Genomic DNA, 19,490 nt, shown 5'->3' on the forward strand with positions numbered 1-19,490 from the left:
GTCCCTATGTACACTATCTGGTAACAATCATTAGTGTCTTAGGACCCAAGATCATCGTTGCCAAATTGTCCACACTAAATATCAAACACAGCCAAACAGTTTAAATCACTCTATCCAGTGACAAGAGAGATGGAACTAAGCAACTCTCTATTCAACTGATTGAACAAAAAATTAAATTTACAGAAGAACATTACACATTGCAATAAGGTTTTCAAGATATAATTTCAAATACTTATTATAATTTTGAAATCTCTCCAAAAGCCACAGCTTGAGACCAACACCACAGTTCAAGACTTTTCAAGTACTCTCACTGCATGCAAAATGTTGTCAGCTGCCAGTATGAGCACAAACTTTCCAGCTGGCATTAAAAATAATTAAATGAAAGAATCTGCAAAGGAATCACTCACCAACCACAATGTAATTATGGAAGTCCATAAACAATAATCAGACAAAAATTGGAACTGAATGAAAACATTTGTTAACACAACAGGAGCATCTACTTACCAGCATAAAACAGTAACAACTAGAGCTAGTCAATTAACATCCAAATTTAAGAAGGAAGTATAATCTTTTTTTTACTTTTTAATATTTATTTCAGCTTCAGAAGAGAGGAACAGGCAAATAAAGGTGCTAAAAGGAAAGAAAAGTCATTCCTCTTTTGGCAGTAGATAGGTAACCAATATTTCTTAGGATTCAATTTTATTTCTGCTTTAGCCAATTCAATGAAAAAATGACTACTGCACTGACAGGCTATAATTAACTCCAAACTAATCGTCTCCCAGCAAGTTGATACAGCTAGTTTTTACATACACTATAACAATCAGGAGTACACAAGAGAATCTGCAAAATGGTTAAGGAAGAAATCCAAAGCAACACTCACAAAGTACTTCTTACGATGAAGAATTCCACATGCCAGCTGTCCACATGCTACCCTTACACACCACCAACTTGACATCACAGGTAACCTTGATAAAACTGTACACTCATGCATAATGCACAAGGATGGAAATCAAAATCCAGAATGGAAGAGACTGTAGCAGACTTTTAAGTCTTTAAGGTATACACAGATGATTCATCTGAAAACTACTGTTCAAGAACCTATATTGATGTTCTTGCCCATTAAGCTATTTTTACTTGTCACAAACATTTGACTCAGTTACATATATTTTCAGCGGTGACTGATCCAGTCATCCCATTCTTTCTTCCATGTTAGTTAGTTCTGTAGGACAAGTGGAAGAGTATTTGCTGAGTTGGGAATGAAAGTAACAGACAAACTTTCTGTGACAACTGCTCTGACAGCTCAACTGGAAAAGCGGAGCATTCTGTTGCGAGTCTCACATTAAGATTTAACCAATGGGAACTACAGAAAATATAACGTACACTAAATTTCAAATTTGAAATTAAAGTCAAATCTTAAAGAGTTAAGTGTTCTTGAAATGAAAAATTAGTGCAGCTTTGCTGTCAGAAATTTAAGAACAATTCCAGTTTCCCCAGTTTAATTAATTTTTCCACTGGTTCATTACCGGTTTCATACTCGTATAATAAAAGTATAAACAAAGCAAATTTTACAGAAATTTGCTAATGAGGCAGCAAGATGCAAACGTACTATAAATTTGCATTCAATAATATATTACATCACATAATCTCTTACAACGCATTTAAAATTACCTTTTGTCTCCATTTTTGTGATATCATCTGGTTTTGTCTTTTCATCTGGGTCAGGCTTTTCTGTTTTGGGCTCCAGTTTGTCAAGCCTAGGTCGTTTCCTCCCTTTGAAGGATCTGAACAAATAAAATAACTATGTTACATACACACATCACTATGTTGCAACTTTTTTATAATGTGACAACACGAAAATATAATACGGAAATTCTTAAAACTGCAATGTGCATAACTTTTGGTTTTTCAACTGTTTATCTGATTCTTGGCTTTTTCAAAGTGTCAGAACACAATGACTTACAATGCACTGAGCGCTGTTCTCAAAGGAACAAAAATCTGCACTATTCTACAGGTATCATGACATCTTCACTTATTACTCAATACAGAACAAATGACCAACATAACACACCTCCTTAGCACTGTACAAGCAGTCTGTTAGGACAAGAACAGTATTTTGATTGCTGACGTTTACCTTTGGGGACAACAACCAATGAGCCTGCAAACTGTAAACGACTGGGAAGACTTTTCAGATCCAACAGAAACAAACAAAGAAGCATGTGGTTGACAAGTTTTCAGCTGAATAGCAAAACCTAAACACACTAGGATCCTAATTCAAAAACTTCTTCAGCAATTAAAACGGGTGATGGTTCACTCTCCCTATTGTCCACATTCGACATCAAGTGACTTCCACATTTTTCCTGAGATGAAGTTACTGTGTGAACAGTGTTTCACCACAAATAAGGAATTGTAAGGCTGCGAGATACGAAAGCTTGGCAGAAAGATCACAAGAATTTTTTTACAGAGGTCATACGAAGGCTGTTATACACTTATCACCAATGTTGATATTCAAACTTGTTTTAATTCCCAGTCCTATAGAAGACTGAAAATAGAAATGGCTCCGAACATATTTTGCATCTTGCAGTAGAAATTTCATCGTTATAAAATTAAGGACAGATTACCAGCATTCCAATGTGAACGTTTACCATCCCCAGTCAATCTCTTACCTACTGAACTATAACCTGACTCAAGGCTTCAAAGTGTAAAATCTCTCTCTTGATTTCCAACCTCTGGCACACTAGCCCAGCAAAGTATGCAAGAGTTTTTATGGAAATTGGAACTTGGGGAAAGAAGAGACACTGGCACATTCAATACATGCCTGTATAGTTTATAGCAAGAGAAAAGGGTTTTGAGCTAGTGTACCCATTCAGTACACACTACTGATGTGTCTAGTGAGTTAAAAAGGCAATTGTGTTACATATTCAGCAAAAGCCATACAAACATACATGGGATGGAGGAGGTTGAGGCTTACCATTCAGAAAGAAAACTTTGTTGAGTGTGTGAGTGAAAAACCTGGAAAATGGTAGATCGACAATCTTCAAATTGGGATGAAAGATTTTCATGTGCCACATACAACATTGTTCCAAACTGTTACTGACATACTAAATGATGGGAAACAGTCTTCAAATTGAGTTCTAAAACCCTGGATTGTATTTGAATTAATATCAGAGGTGCACTGAGGAAATCATCTGAAGAGACACTGGTTTAATCTAGCACTGTCCATGTGGACAAGAGGGTGTGTGTGTGTGTGTGTGTGTGTGTGTGTGTTCCCATGATGTGGAGGGTCAAGACAGCAGTACTCTACCTGGTCGAGCCTCAGTGGAGGTGTCAGATGAAGTTTGTCACACAATTCCCTTTCCTCCTTTATCCTATACTGACTCTGCCTTTTGTTTCAGAGATATGGACTTTTTAGTACTGGTATACAATCAGCACAGGGAAAGAATATCTTCGAACCAAATCTTGGAATTGGCATGTCTGTTGAGACACAAACACAATGCAATTGGAAATGAGTGGCATGTGCCTACAGCTGACCTGACTCCATACACCTTGTGTTGATGCACCTGTGGAGGCAGGCAGAAAGGCTGAGAGGGTGGCATGAATAGTGGGCAAGTTTGTTGGCACCTAAATGGCATCCCAACTGTAGTAGCATCAAAAGAGGCCAACACTGATCCATGTGCAATCACGTGGAATTACAGGGTGTATACGGGGACAAGGAAAAAAAATTCCCGGATTATTCCCGGATTTCTCCCGGATATCCCGTTTAAAAAATATGCTTTTTCCCGGGCGAATATACACTTTTTCCGTGTTAAGTGACAGTAAGTTTTCAGTAGATTTTCCCTCGGAACTGCAAAACTTATCAATCCTTTGAATGGTTAACGTTTTATACAATCGCGTAGAACTTCCGGGAAAAAAAGAAATGACGGGGGAGAGAAGTATGGAGAGACTTTTAATTAAAAAAATGAGAGAAGTTTTGGAAGGACCTTTGATTTGCAGCAACATATACGCTGCATATTTTCGCATTACGAAAGTATAAATTCGAATTGCACCAAACACAGCGCGTTAGTTTCCAGAGCGTTGAAACCGAGGTTGCGATGTCCTTTTGTAAGCGAGTCGTATCTCAAGCCACAAGGTCTCGCCAGCCCATGACAGCAGCTATTCAGAGCATAGAACACGTGTTATAGTCAGCCAATAGCAAGATCACTGGTTACATAGCGCGAACACACAAGAGGAAAAGTTAACGGTTTACATTAATGTACACAGTACCGTATATCTACAAGAGAAGCTAAGCTTTGACATATTATATTGGTCTCTAAGATTAACACGCTACAACAGAAGTAAGCTTTCACATGTAATATTGATCTCTTTTGCGTGTGTTATACTTTAAGATACATCACACAACTGTGCCAGTAAATTTAAAATTATGACATAAATGTCTCGGCTCGAAATTCTTGTAAGTGGCTGGTTCTCAAACTGTTCAGTTTCGAACGCTCTATGATTTAGATATCCATCCCACTTTCTCACACGTAACTTATTTCATCTTGCGTAAAAAGAAATTTACTTTGAAAGTAACGCTTTTCTAACCACCGTTCGCAGTACTATCCGGAGACTGTTAGAAACAGGTTCAATATACCCGTTGCCAGAGAGCGCCAGAAAACAGGCATTATTGTGCGTGTGCAACTGCAGTGGTGTAGGAAGCCCGCATGTTCGTGTGTCTAGAGCACTAAGAGAGCTTACATTACACCATAAAAGAAACAGGGCATCAGAGGATATTCCAAAGAGCATTGGAATTTCGTGAACCATACTAAAATGCATAGTTCGGCTTGAAGTGCAAATTGGCTTTTTCCAGATTCACAATGAAGTAGGTCCCATCTGATATTACGTTTTTCAGTGTGGTTTTTGGGATGTAAATTTTCTTGGAGTACCAGTACTCTACGATCTCATTTTTGGTTCTTTATTGTGGCATAATGCCATACATGGCAGAAGATGATAACGTGCACTTGAAATTGCACTTGAAATTCAGCGAACAGTTGGAACTAGCCAATACTGTAGAATGAAACACTTCGTTTCAAATAAAATGATTTCTTCAGCGGAAAGATTAATAAAGCCAAATTTCTTTAGTAAACTTGCAAAAATAACTTCATTGTTCTGCAAGGCGATTAATGCTTGACTGCTCCTAACTTGGAAATAAAATAAAATCAGAAAATTGAAATTAATAATATATTTTTGCCCTCCGTAATTATGTGAATGTATTGTAATTCAGTTGATAGCTCCCGACCACAGAAATCCGTTTTGTTTTCATTTGACGTGAGAGCTGTACACGAAGATAAGCAGCGAAATCACTTAACGTAAACACGGGTCACGTGGAGACTAACCCCTTCACCACTACAACTCTGTGCAAGCGTGAATCTGGCAGCTAGGGCGCGCGAGAAAAATTTTTCTCGTTTGCATCTGGCTGCTTGCTGCTGCTACCGATACAGGTAACAGCCAAACTTCAAGTAGCGAGAGACGGGAGAAGGTACTGCTTATACGCGATCAAATGCGCATGCGCAACAGACCGCTGGCAACTGGTCAAACGAACCTAATGTGAACAGTTGTGACGTCATGCTCATAGCAAGCAGTTTATTGTTACGAAGAATTACAGTCTGCGCCCTACGGCCTTTGACATATTTTTGCTATTTGCACACGCTTGTGCGTGCACGGTGTTTTGTTGTTGTAAATTGCACTTTTCCTTTTCCACTAAAGATTTTTTTTTTCCTTCTAGTTCATATTTTATTGCTGCAGTATCGTTCTCCAGTAGCAGGAAACAATAACATTCTTTGCTAGAGAATCAATTCTGCAGTCAAAATTACAAAAATTTAACTGAAAGCTAAAGCAATGAAAAATTCCCGGAATTCCGAAAAATTCCCGGGTTTTTCCCGGTTTTCTCCCGGATGAAAAAATTCCCGGGTTTTTCCCGGATTTCCCGGTTGTCCCGGGTCGTATACACCCTGAATTAAATGGGTAGCAACAGTTTACCAGTTGTAAATCTGCACAAATGTACATATGTGCGCGCATCAAAGATTGCTACTGACAGTGGGAGGGCCTAGCATTGGTCCACTGGTAAATCACTGCCTACTTCACGCTAGGCAGTCCCCAGACAATAAGGTGCTTGCCTGTCCCGGCACTGATTATTCCGTTTGGGTGTATGCAACACTAGCATTGATAGCAACATATAACATCCACACTACGGTGTAAGGCTTCCTGGACACCTGTGGAAGCTCTCAAGATCCATGCAAAACAGCCATTAGCAACCTTGAACTAATCAGGCTTAATATTGCTATACCAACCTTGAAGGAAACCAGGCTACCAAATGATGGTTCAGTACAGGAGGAAAATTAAATATTTTTTTCTGGAAGACAAAGGACACTGCGAGTCTCAGACAACAGTGTCCAATTAGCTGCTTGCATGATCCATTGAGCACCTTTAAAACCCTAATTGGGATCTCAGAATGCATTATGACTTTGCATTTGTCAACTAGCAGCAGAGCAATAACACTGAGAGCTGTATACACACCAGTGCTGACCTCTACTGCAGGCATAAAATGACCAGTTTTTTGAACATCTCAGTGAAATGGTGCAGGGTCTGCACCCTGTGGACCGACTGTGCATTCTTGGTGATTTCAATGCCCATACTGTATGTGATTCTGCTGCTTGGCCAGACTGCATAGCTATACATGGGGTGAGGAAGATGAATGAGAATGGTTTACTGCTGCTTGAATTTTGTGCCAAATACCAGCTGTGTGCCACTAACACGTACTTTAAATACAAGGTGAGTCACAAGGTTTCTTGGCTGCACCCTTGCTCCAAACATTAGTATCACCTACATCTAATTTTAACTAAGAGGCAAGTGCTCTGGCATTTTCTTCACACATGCTCCTTCCATAGCACTGACTGATACTGATTATATAGCAATAGTGACAAAAGTGCACTTTGTGCTTAACACTTTCAACACTGCCCTCTTTACACCCGGCACTTGGCTGTGAACTGGCATATTTAATGGATGTTTGAAATTAGATTACAAACAACAGAAAAATGATAGGAATATGGTTTTTGCATGATTTAAAAGGAAAAAGTAAGAGCTTTACATGAATGTGAGTTTATTTTAGAATATAAAATACAAAAGGGTGTTATAATTAATAAAAGAAAACACAAAAATGTCGTGGATAAAAAAGTTTTACATGGTCTCTCTCTCTTGAGTAATGCCATTATTACTGTATCTAAATTTAAAACAAAATATCACTGGACTGTATAACAGCAGGTACATATCTCTTGTTTTTTAGTTTTAGTGTTTTGAATATTCGTCACAAACCTTTCCTGTTTTTTATTACAGTTACCACTCCATGAGCTTTATTTTCCCACAACATGTCCAAAAGAGATGGACTGGTGTAGTACCTATCCATATAAATGCAATATTGTTTGCCAAAGTACTGTGAACACAACCTTTTTACAAGGCCCTGGATACTATTGTCAACACTGCCTGCAGAACCTGTGTATACATCACAGTTTGGCATATAACCAGTTGATGAATCGCAGAGAGCATACAATTTTATTCCATATTTATTGGGTTTGTTTTCCATGTATACTCTGAAGCTTGTTCTACCACGAAAGGGACACATTGCCTCATCTATTGTCAGATTCATGCCTGGACGAAAACTGATTTTGCTTTTATTCACAAAGAAATCAAACAAAGGCCTCACTTTGTGAAGTGGGTCATGCTTTTCTTCGTCTCTGCTAATGAACATAGCATTTCCACTCAAGTGTAACATCGACAATGTAGCTCAAAATCGATCGCGTCTCAACAATTTACTCGCAAATCCTGTCTGAAAAAACGGGTCTGTTGACCAATAATCACAGATTTTTTGGCAATTTGACGACGCACATATGCAAAATAATACTGCGAGACCAGTAAATCTCTTGCAATTTCACTGCAGACCACTTATGCCAAACAGAGTTCATTTTCAGGCTACCTTTGCGTTTCAGTACCGTAATAACGTTACCAGCGTACCAATTCGTTTCACTTTTGATGAGCCGAATAAGATCATCAAAGAAATACCTAAAATATTGAAGCTCCTCAGTGGCATCTGAAAAATGCGATGCTACACTGACTACTTCCTGGAAATCCGGTAGTGCTGGCTGATCGTCTAGTTCCGACCAGTGGTCAGTGGGCCACACACTACCAGGTACCACAGATGGTGACTGACGGTCTGTACCATTGTCTACATAGAAGAAAAAAAAAAAAAAAAAATAATGCTAAGATTGGTACTAAAAGGTACTAAATGCAAGTGAAGTAATGAACACTACTCACAATACAAAATGCGCTAATGAACTCTTCACTTTATAAACAATCGAGACATATACATGCCCGAATCATCACTTGTACTTTCGTCTAGAGAATCCTCTTTGTCAGAATCGTCAATTTCAGATCCTGCATCTCCATAAAGAATATCTAAGATCTCTACCTCCGTCAACTCGCTGCGCGACATTTTCACGGTCGTAAACATCTGTGAATGAACTGCAGGTAACTTCGTCTTTGCAGTGCTCACAACCGCTACCAGGATGAGAGAGCTGATAAGTGCTTGCCTCTTGCGGAAGAAGAATGAAATACCTCCACATTAGTTGACGAAACTGCTTCGGAGACCCGCTAAACGCGCTTACGGAGCCAAATAAATGCTCGCCCGTACGGTATACGGGCGCCGTCACCAACGTCACGGCGGCCGCGCCCATATGGCGTACGGGCACCGTGCTCTAAGTGTTAAACAGATTCACTCTGCTAAAACAATTTGTAGAATCAAAATTAACCTTTGCAAAACTAAGGACCCTACAACAGTAGAAATATGCTGATGAAGTTCACAAAAAAGTTAATACCTGGAATGTAAACACCCATTGCTGAAGATTGGCAAAAGATCAAGTCACTTCTTACCATTACAGCTGAAACTACTCTTGGAAATTTGAAAGTGAAATACCTGGATGAGTTCTTCAAGCAAGGTGATATCCTGAAACAATTACTTGATTCTAAATTTCTGCCAAGTTTTAATTGGCACTCAAACCCTTGCAACAATACCTGCAGTGATATAAACAAAGCAAAAGTAGTCATTCAGCACACCATCTGCAACTGAAGAGAGTTACTGGCAATCATTCTTCCCGCAAACTATTCGCGATGAATAGAAAGGGGGGGGGGGGGGGGGGGGGGGGAGGAAGTGACAATGGAAGACAAAGTACCCTCTGTTACACACTGCAAGGTGGCTTACAAGGTATAGATTTAGATGTAGAAGACATACTAGGACAAATTAAGTGTAAGAGTACAGGTGTGTTTCTATGCTGGAAACCTTGGTCGAGTATACTCAGGCATCAAAAGGGAACTGGGCCTGCCGCTAAGAAGACTGCTGTGCTTACAGAACAGTCATAATGAACTGTTATCGACTGTGCAGCCTATAATCACATTTGGCCAACATAACCTTAAAAGCAATAGCTGAAATTTCTCAAATGTCAACTTGCCACCAGCTGGACAGCATGCCTCCTAAGGAGCAGCTTCAATGAGCTGTTGTGCTGCTTAAATGTGGGAAATGTCCTCGCAAAGTTGCCATCCACACAGAACTTGTCAAAATGCTCTGCAACCTTATACTGAAATGTCCAGCTGAGAGTACTGTACCACAAAACAGTCCTTGTGGTGCTGCGAGCGTGTGTACCCCGATCTCAACGTGGGTTTCGAGCTCAGCAAATTACTACTGATATGACCTTCACACTCCATCAAATTTAAGGAAAGTTGTGCAAGCAGAAGATTCAATTGTTCATTGCTTTTATCAACCTACATAAGACAGGACAGGGAGATACCACTGTATACTTCACTAATGAAGGTAGGGTCTCCTCTAAATCTCCTGAAGATGATCATGGCTTTTCACAATGATATAAAGGGTTCTGTGGTATCTGCCAGAAGCACATCTGACGTGTATGTTGTGCAAAGATAAATTTATCAAGGCTGTGTACAAGCCCCTACCTTGTTTGGTATATTCTTCTTGCTACTTCTCAAAGTTGCTTTTGGCAAACCAAACCTGGGTATCCACTTACATACCAGGACTAACAGGAAACATTATAACTTCCCACTACTATGATCCAAGTGCTGTTGTGAGAACTTTCTTGGAAGTAGACTTTTACACACCAAGAGTGCAGCATTCGTAACACATACTCAGGATGACCAGCAAAGGCTCACGGACAAATCTGCTACTGTGTGAAAGCTGTTCTCTACATCTGTGAATGTGAAGAAGATTGATTATGGCATGAGTACACACGGATATGCCGGCCGTAAATTGGATGGCTCTTTGTTGAACATAGCCTACAAATTCTGCCACCTTGGCTCACAAGTGTCAGAGAATCTCTCTCTGGACAATGAAATATTTGTGAGAATTGGCAAAGTGGCAAATACTTTGAGAATCAGCTCTGCACAAGAGTATAACACAACAAAAATATTCATTTATTGACCATGTACGCTACCATCCTCTTGTACGTGCCAAGAGTTAGACATCATACACTAAACAAGAACGTAAGCTTGACAGCTTTCATCTGCAGTGCTTAAAAAATATTCTAGGTCGTACATGGAGGCACCATGTGACAAATGAGACAGTAACAAACACTGCAAAGTTACTAATGTCACTGTAACTCTCACAGAATGTCTGCTTTGGTGGCTTGGAAACTTACACAGTATGGACCACTCCCTTCTTCGCCAATACATACTAAACTCCTGTCTTCACCAACACATACTAATTGATTAGATAGCAGCACATGCCAAAGGACCACCAGGAAGACCTGCATTGTGCTTCCAAGATTGCACTCAGATTCACATGACCACTTTTAATACCAACTGCAATAAATGGGAAGAGGAGGTGCTCACCAAAGACCACAGCAGATCGAGGAAACTTGTCAAGGATGGCAGCAAGTGTCATGATGGCACCTGGCTATCCGGTTATCTGTGACGTGAGCGAGCAGACAAGTGCTTACAAAAAACCTCATTTCGGGTTGATATACACTTTCCCAACCTATGGGCACCGAGGTCGGCCCTCACATTGCACTTCAGAGACATCAACAAAAGTGCCTGTATGATGCTACTTGAATTTTCTGTTAGGAAGTCTTTGACGATTATGATGATGGTGGTGGTGTTATCTATATAGAGTCTAAAGAGCAATCCATACAATGGCATCATTCGAAAGTTCCAAACTCAGAAAAGTAAATTTATCTTCACAGAAAGTGGTGGTATTGTGTGTCCAATAATGTATACTCTTTGTACATTTTGTAGGACTGAAAATATCAGTGAGGCCCAAAGTGTTCTGCCAAACACTACAAGAACTTAGAAATCATTCAAAATCATCGGCACAACAAGTTGATCCAGAATTTTCTTGATTAATGTTAATGCATAACCACAAACAGATGCTATGTTCAGAAGATTGGAAACTTTTGGGGGAATCTTTTTGAATACCCCTCCCCTACATTCCAGCAACTGCCATAGCCATCTAAATCTCATGAAACAGATCGATTCATAATCAAACACTTAAACCTTCAGTTATGAACTGGCTGAAATCAGAGGAATGAGAAGTCTTCACAGATAGCTTCTGGAATGCATGCAACAAAGTTCCTGAGCTCATATCTGTCCCAGAAAGTGGCAGCCCCATGTTTCTACTGACCCCATATTCATACAAATTAGTCACAGAGTTATTCAAAGACAGCCTTAACTCAATAGCATGCAAATACCTCAAGCATAGGTTAGAAGTACTGGATGTCTCAAACAGGATGTAACAGATTTGAAAATTCATACAAATTAATTCATAGTACCTACAGATGTGATTGTAGTGTCAATTTGAAGGGAAATACATCAAGTTTTGTGTCGCGTAGTTCACTAGCACCGCATCGGACCAAAACGACCGCTACTGGCAGTTGCATTAAAGATGTCTGCCTTCACTGGACCCGAGTGTGCTAGCTGTGTGTTTTGGTTTGAAAAATCGAAGTCAGTGACAACAGTTCAGCATAATTTCCATACCCAGTACGCCAAAGATCTTTCTAGGAGGCCTACAATTTATGAGTGGCATAAATGGTTTGTAGAAACAGGGTTCTATGAGTGAACCATCAACGGAATAGTGTACCTGGATATGTTGTAACTATTTTTGATATCACAGATCAATTGATGAGGATCACCAAGAACGAAATGTATACTTCGCGCAAGACTGTGCACCACCCCACTATCTGGCTGAGATCCGGAATTTTCTCAGGTCAATGGACTGGCTGTGATGTGCCAATTGCATGGCCCCCATGTTCCCCAGACCTGATACCACTCATTTTTTCTTTTTTCTTTTTTATGGGGATCCAACGCGGATAGTGTGTTTGTACCTCCTTGCTGGCTTCTCTACCTGAACTTAGAGCAAGAATGTATGCCACCACAGAGCAAATTACACTTGCATTGCTACACTGAGTTTGGGAAGAAACTGACTTCCAATGTGATGTGTGCAGGATAACCAATGAAAGCCACAAACAACATCTTTAGTTTAACATAAAGAAAACTTTGTTTCCCTACAAAATAACACTAAACCCAGCTCTATATCTTCTTTCAATAAATTTATATGGATTTTTAAAACTGTAAAGTCTTTTTTTGAAACATCCTGGAAGTGCTGACAATCTGACCAGTACTGACTTGGGAAACAATGCATATGTTATCAGTGGTCTTGTGAAACAATACAGAATATGATGCCAGACAGGTGACTCTAATGTCTACTCAAAACAGTTCATACATGAAAAAAAATGTTCCTGACCACCTTGCTGCAGACAGACCTGATCTTTTCAAGTGTGTCACCAAAGAGACACAAATTAGTGACTATGAGTAATGTTTACTAAAGGCAAAATGTCACCAAGAAATCTCTGAGAGTATTTCTGTTTGGTCAAAGTGACTGACAGTCACTATAAACTTACCTAAAAGATGAACTGAGAACATTTTCTTTCTCTTAGCCCATAATTATTGAGAATCTCTTTTATAATTAACAGTTAGACATGACTTGGAAAGTTGGAGAAGGAACTGGCAGAAATAAAGCTGTTAGGGTGGGTTGCAAGTCTTGCTTGGATAACTCAGCTACTAGACTACTTGCCTCTGAAATGCAATGATCAAAGGTTCAAGTAATGGTCCTGCATATTGTTTTAATCTAGCGCAAAATTTCAAAGCAATAAACACACCACTGCAGAATGAAAATTCACTGAGAATCTTAAATAATGTTCTCATTATGCATAAAAGATTTACCAGATATGTTCCAGAGCACTATCAGATGGTTCACTGATAATTCTGACATCTATGGAAGAATATCATCGGACAACCATAAGAAATGGAGAAGGCCTTTGACAAAATTTCCATTTTCTGTAATGAACAGCAGCTCTCTTGAAATGTGGATGACCTGATAGTGGCAGTATTTGATTTACAGGACTGGTAGTGAATACCTTTAACACATCACATACGTAAATATCTTGCGCACATTCAGAGGGATACGCATAGCTTTAAAGTTCTGAAAATAAATGGGCTCTTGTCAATACTCAAAGATATAAAAATTAAAATCAATGTCTAGCCAAGTTTATAATTGCAGACAATGTGGAACTATTACAAGAAACGGTTGAAGAGCATCCACTGCTGTGCTCCATAAGCACTTTAGTCATCATCAGCTGTGAAGTTTAATAGAAGAATTAATGTGCAATGAATTCACCTAGGTTTCTAAGTGCAATTACATGTGGTGTTGGGCATTCTTCCCTTTGAGCATCAGTCTTCTTTCCTGAAGGAAGCACAGTGACTGGAGATCAGTTGTGTGTATGCTTGAATATTTCATCCTAATTTTTCTGTTTTTACGCATGAGGAGCAGTCAAAAGGGTAACCTGTGAGTGATCTGGTTCCACAATAACAATGCCTCCATTCACACGATATCTAAAACAGAAGCCTTTCTTGTGGATCCAAAATCAATGTATATTTGCACCCACATTATAGCCTTGAAATTGCATGTGGGCACAATTCTGAACCTCAGATGAAGCTATGTCTGCAAATGAAGTGTTTCTGAACACTGTCCAAATGCATCAATTTATCCCTTTAACTGCTCTGGATGTGTTAACACACGCACCTTTGTACCTGTCCCTGTGTGTTCTGAATGTGTTTTCACGCGCCACCAGTCCTTCTACATGTTACTTTAAACGTGTTTACGTGTAGACATGTTCAGAGTACCAGGTAGAACGACTAGTGGCGTGCGTAAACACATTCAGAGTACACAGGGACAGGTACAAAGGTGCGCGCATTAACATGTCCAGAGCAGTTAAAGGGCTAAAACTTACCTACAGTAAATAATAACACAAGATGCAGTTATATCACAAATTGAACAAATAATTACAAGATTTTGGCAGTAATGAATGTCTACAATTATTAATTAAGAACAAAAACCTCTGATCTCTCCTTCCTCCCTCTCCTTCTTCCTCAGAATCACTATACTCATTGTCAGGAGCTATCCTCTTATCCAGAGCAGCCTGTGTTAACCTTTCATCAGGATTCGCTTTTTCTTCATCCTCATCAGAATCATTTACTGCGTCTTCTGGTATTGCTGCAAAGACATTTAAAAAGCAAGTAAAATTTTGTTTATCTATATTATTGGCAAATTTTAACTTTCTTTGGATGTTATATTTATGTACCACTAAGAACTATAAATAAAACATTATTTATTCGCTACTTGCTTTGAAGGAAACAGTCATCATGCAACATGAAATTGCTATAGTATCCAGACATCAGCAGCACAAAATGTACTGAAAAAACTAGACATGTTCCACGTATTTCCATCAAAATTTTATTTCAGATGCAAAGTAAATGGGATGTATGAAACAATCATAGTGTAGTGAAAAGTAGGGTAGTGAAAAGTACTAAAGAGGACTGTACAGCAAAAATCATAGCATTACCAGATCAATAATCTCGAAAGCTGGCTGATATTTTCAAATTACATGAGCCAGAACAGAAAATATCTTATTGTCTAACTGATCAAAATTTTACCTTCTGGAAAATGAGAGTTAAGCAGTTCAACAGGTGTCCACCTATGGAACATAAACTTATTATTGTTATAGGTTACTGTTAGGAGTCTGTTCTATTGGATGCTAAGTTCATCTGGTTATTAATATGTATTTCATTAATATATGTTTTAGGAAATACCCATCAAAATCAGCTTAATTTTCATCTAAATCATTTAGGAACATTATGGATCAAGCTGTCACCCTAACACACATGGTACTCAGAAGATTGTAAGTCTGATTCCTCTTCTGACTCCAGTGTATCAAAATAATCCTAATTTTATAATCATTTTCCTCACTAAAGAAACATGTGAATTTGTTAGTCCTATATTTATTTATTCCCAGTTATTCCTTCTGGAGACAATCAAGGGCTTTGAATACAGTTATTTAGTTGATACCATTGGTTACAAAATGAATGTGATGTCATTATCTAATCCACACACAAAAGATTAGCACTTTGGGGATTAAACCTGTAAAAAAAATACTGATTTGAACAGACTATCGAGAAGTCTGCCGCCCAAAATTTTTAAGTACACACTTTCTTAATGGTTCCTCTCATCCCTGTAAGTGTTGTAATTCCCACTCACCTCAGCTTCTAAGTAGGTGATATAGCTCAAGTATTACTAAATTGGGAGGGGAGGTTGGCACATTGGAGAAACACATACTTTTTCTTTTTGGTGGGTCTCTGCAGAGGCATGTTTTTCGCTTGTGATCTCGGCTGAATCAACATGGCAAGGTGGTGTCTGACCAACACTAAAATTGCTGGAGTTTTTGAGATTTTATAAATAGCAACACTTGATTTCTTGGAAAATGATGCAGATGAGTCTGAGGACAATGAGCACAAATTATTTAGTATTTTTTATTCAGATTTCAGTTGAGAGTATTTTCAGTAGGTAATTACAAAATGATTATTTTCAAATATGACTGTAGTAGAATCAAGGCACATAAGAGACAAACATCACTGTTAGTCATCTAGATGTTAAACCCGATGAGTGGGATTGCAGAAAACCAAGGTCATTCATGTATTTTCAGGACAATCTGGACAGTACAATGTATGTTTAGATGAATGCAGTGAATCTATAAATATTTTTGTGTACTTTCTGACAGATTCTTTCATTTAACACACAAAGCAATACCATTACACAAAAAAGGGGACAATAAAGTACTGGATGACTACAGGGGCATCTCTCTATTTAACAAAAGGTACAAGGTTTTGTAGAGAATCTTGCTGAGCAGAGTTGAAGAACAACTGGGGACAACAATAGGAGAGCACCAGAGTTGCTTTAAAAAAAGGACGAACGTTACTGAACAGATATTCGCAATAAAAAGGATAACAGAACATAGACATGGGAAAGGATAAAAGATAATAGTGACATTTATGGACTTCCAAAAGGCCTACAATTCAGCTGACAGAAGCACTCTGCTTGATGTGCTAGAAGATAGAGGACTGGTTGCTACAACACAAGCAATAATAAAGGAAACATTAAACGACACTACTGCCAGGATCAGGCTTCGAAATAAAAACAGGAGTCTGACAAGGGGATGGGCTGTCACCAATTTTATTTAACCTGGTTTTGGACGAAATAGTGAGGCAGGTGTATAAATAGGGTACATGGTTAAACATAATGCAACAGTGGACTGCCTGGCATTCACAGATGACATGGCACTTTTAAATGAGACAGAAGAAGAAGTGAATACAGCACTAAAAAATCTAGCCGAAACACCAGAGAAGGTTGGACTGAAGATTGCACATAAGAAGACCAAGACACTAAACACTGAATCTGACTGGAAGATAGATGGTCAAGTGGTTGAGAAAGCCAACTGTTTTCATTATTTGGGGGAGAAAATAACTGGTGGCACACAGGGAAACAGTAGCACAGTAGACAGGGCACAGCTTTTGCAGAAGCTTTGGTATGCATTGAATATAACATATGGCAAGAAAAATCTGTCACGGAATGCCAAATAGTGACATTACAAAGCAACTGTAAGAAATGCTGCTCTGTATGCATAAGATACAATCACACTCAGCAAATGAGCTTGGTATACAGTTAGAGAACGAGGAGTGGAAAATTTTGAGAGACATATGGGGCACCAAAAAACATGGGGATATCTGGATACACGTAACACGACAGGAACTGTATGTAAATATTGAACCCATATTGAGCGAGAAATGGAAGAGGAGGTTACAATTTTTTGGGCACGTCATGAGTATAGATGAGGAGAGGTTGGCTAAGATGATATAGAATGCTACATGTCATACAGGAAACAACTGGGTGAAGGAAGTCAGAGATGACTGGAAGGCTGTAGGAATAAAACAAAGGACTCTGCAGGCAGCAGTACAGGACAGGGAGAATTATAAAGGGTCGGTGGATGGTCACAGGTGGCCGGACACCAAAGTCGAAGTTGTCTTAACAGAAGAAGAAAGAAAGAGAAGAGCTGAGAGAATGAAGAGGTATTGGGAAGAAAGAAGGCATGCAAAACAAGCCACATGTGATCCTGAAGGGTCTTAATGAAGCAGAAGAAGAAAACAGGAATGTAAACTATATGCCGAAGTTAGGGGATAATAATCCCATTTCTTTTATTGTACACAATGAAAGTGACATAGAGTAACACTCACTGAAACTGCAAAATTTTTAGCAATTACAGTTCACATATGTATCAGTCAGAAGATGGGTCTCAAATTTCTGCTGTGTGATGCCTTTCTGTCCAAAAATTACAACCTAGAAGTTAGACCTCTCTGGAAACTATGAGTGCAAATTTCCAGTGCACACATTTTTAATGTCATCACTGCAAATTAAGGCATTCGTAAATTGTATGTCCATTATTTCAAACAATATATGCCCATATGTTACTGGAGTCAAGCATAGGTTCCCCGTTTTGTCAGTGTTGTTCTACTTGGACGATGACAATAATGAGACTTACAAGTACAACAATAAAAATTGTTGTTTACTGTGAGTGAATGGTCATCAGTACTCCATAATAAACATTTCTTTTTATGTATCTTTTTCTCAGATTAATAAATATAATCTTTAGCTGTCAATTTCATATCCCAGCTCTTTGCCTTCGACTCTTCACATCACATACTTGCTTTTTCAATCTTAACACAACAAAACAAGAGCAGGAAAAGAAACATTTTACACCATGAAATTAACCTGAAATATATTTTCTGCTTACCCTGCACCTGTACACCTGGAGCATGTGGTAACATCCTTAAATTCTCAAATAACCTCGTCCTGAAATAAAAAAATAAAAAATAAAATTAACTCATATCACTGCTCACTGTTGGTTTTGCTTGCAATTGTTATAAACAAAATATTTGATAATAACATAAAAATCTGAAGTCTCAAAGCAACACATTTGCTGATCAGACTACATAGCAGTTCTTGATAAATGAATAAAGTATCTTTACAAGATAAGGAGGAAAATGAAGGCCCGTTAACACAAAGCAAAAGCTCATGTGCTCAGTTCTCAAAAGAAAATGGATGAAAAGACTCAATGAAGCCAATCATCATATACATATACAAAACATAACCCATTAGTGCCACAATTCCAAACAAAAGCATGCACAATGAGCTACTATGAACAATCTTAATATTCAATACAATAAAGGACAGTGTAGCTATCAGGTGTAGAATTTTACAACAATCCCCCTCCCATTTCCTAAATGTGTCATCAGGCATGCACTAAACACAGGAAGTGGATAATAGGGTAGTGAAGAAAGTGTGGTGTGCACATGAGGGTTGTCTAGACTAGAGAAATCCCTCCAAAAACCCAATAAAATGCTTTGTGACTCCAGCTTAACAGCTTGGAGAAAGAAAATGTAAATATTGTATTAGTTAACTGGAAGAGCATCTACTGAAAAGTCCCAGAATTACTAACATGCCCACATAGTAAGAGGGACAGAAAGTTGGCCAAAACCAGACGTTAATAGCAATGAAATTCTACACTCTGATTGGAACATATGTCAGAAAGATAGGTTGAATGCTACTGGTGGAGGCATGTTTATAGTCATAAAAATACAATAATATCTAGTGAGATTAGTATAAACAATTTGGGTGAAGACAAGTGTTAAAAGACAGATCAAACCAGGTCATCAGACGCTTTTATAGAATCCTTGCCTCAGAAGCGGTAGTGGCAGAGCAGCTGAGGAGAAATTTGGAAAATGTTTTGTAAATTTCCTGGTCATACTGTTGTATTTATTGAGAGATTTCAATTTATCAGCTGTTGACTGGGAGACTCAAGTGATTAGGGCAGACAGTCGGGACAGAGAATCTAGTGAAACTATTCTAAATGCCTTATCTGAAAATTACCATGAGCAGTTTATCAATTACCCAACTTGTGAAGGTAAATTCTTAGTTCTGATGGTGACAAATAGACCCAAACTTTCTGACTCCGTTAACA

At 38.7% G+C, this 19,490-nt stretch overlaps 1 protein-coding gene across 2 annotated transcripts in view; it reads right to left on the bottom strand.

Annotated features, from left to right (window-relative positions):
- The window catches only part of LOC126174782 (histone deacetylase HDAC1), a 158,481-nt gene that overhangs the window by 14,676 nt on the left and 124,315 nt on the right, over positions 1-19,490 (bottom strand). For both annotated transcript variants that reach the window (XM_049921132.1, XM_049921131.1), the window contains exons 7-9: positions 18,264-18,322; positions 14,479-14,635; positions 1,669-1,781 (exon numbers count right to left, since the gene is read on the bottom strand). In XM_049921132.1, the coding sequence (XP_049777089.1) occupies positions 1,669-1,781; positions 14,479-14,635; positions 18,264-18,322 (329 nt within the window). The remainder of the gene's footprint in view (positions 1-1,668; positions 1,782-14,478; positions 14,636-18,263; positions 18,323-19,490) is intronic.

This window comes from Schistocerca cancellata, chromosome 3 (genome assembly GCF_023864275.1).
Source record: "Schistocerca cancellata isolate TAMUIC-IGC-003103 chromosome 3, iqSchCanc2.1, whole genome shotgun sequence".
Lineage (NCBI taxonomy): Eukaryota > Metazoa > Arthropoda > Insecta > Orthoptera > Acrididae > Schistocerca > Schistocerca cancellata.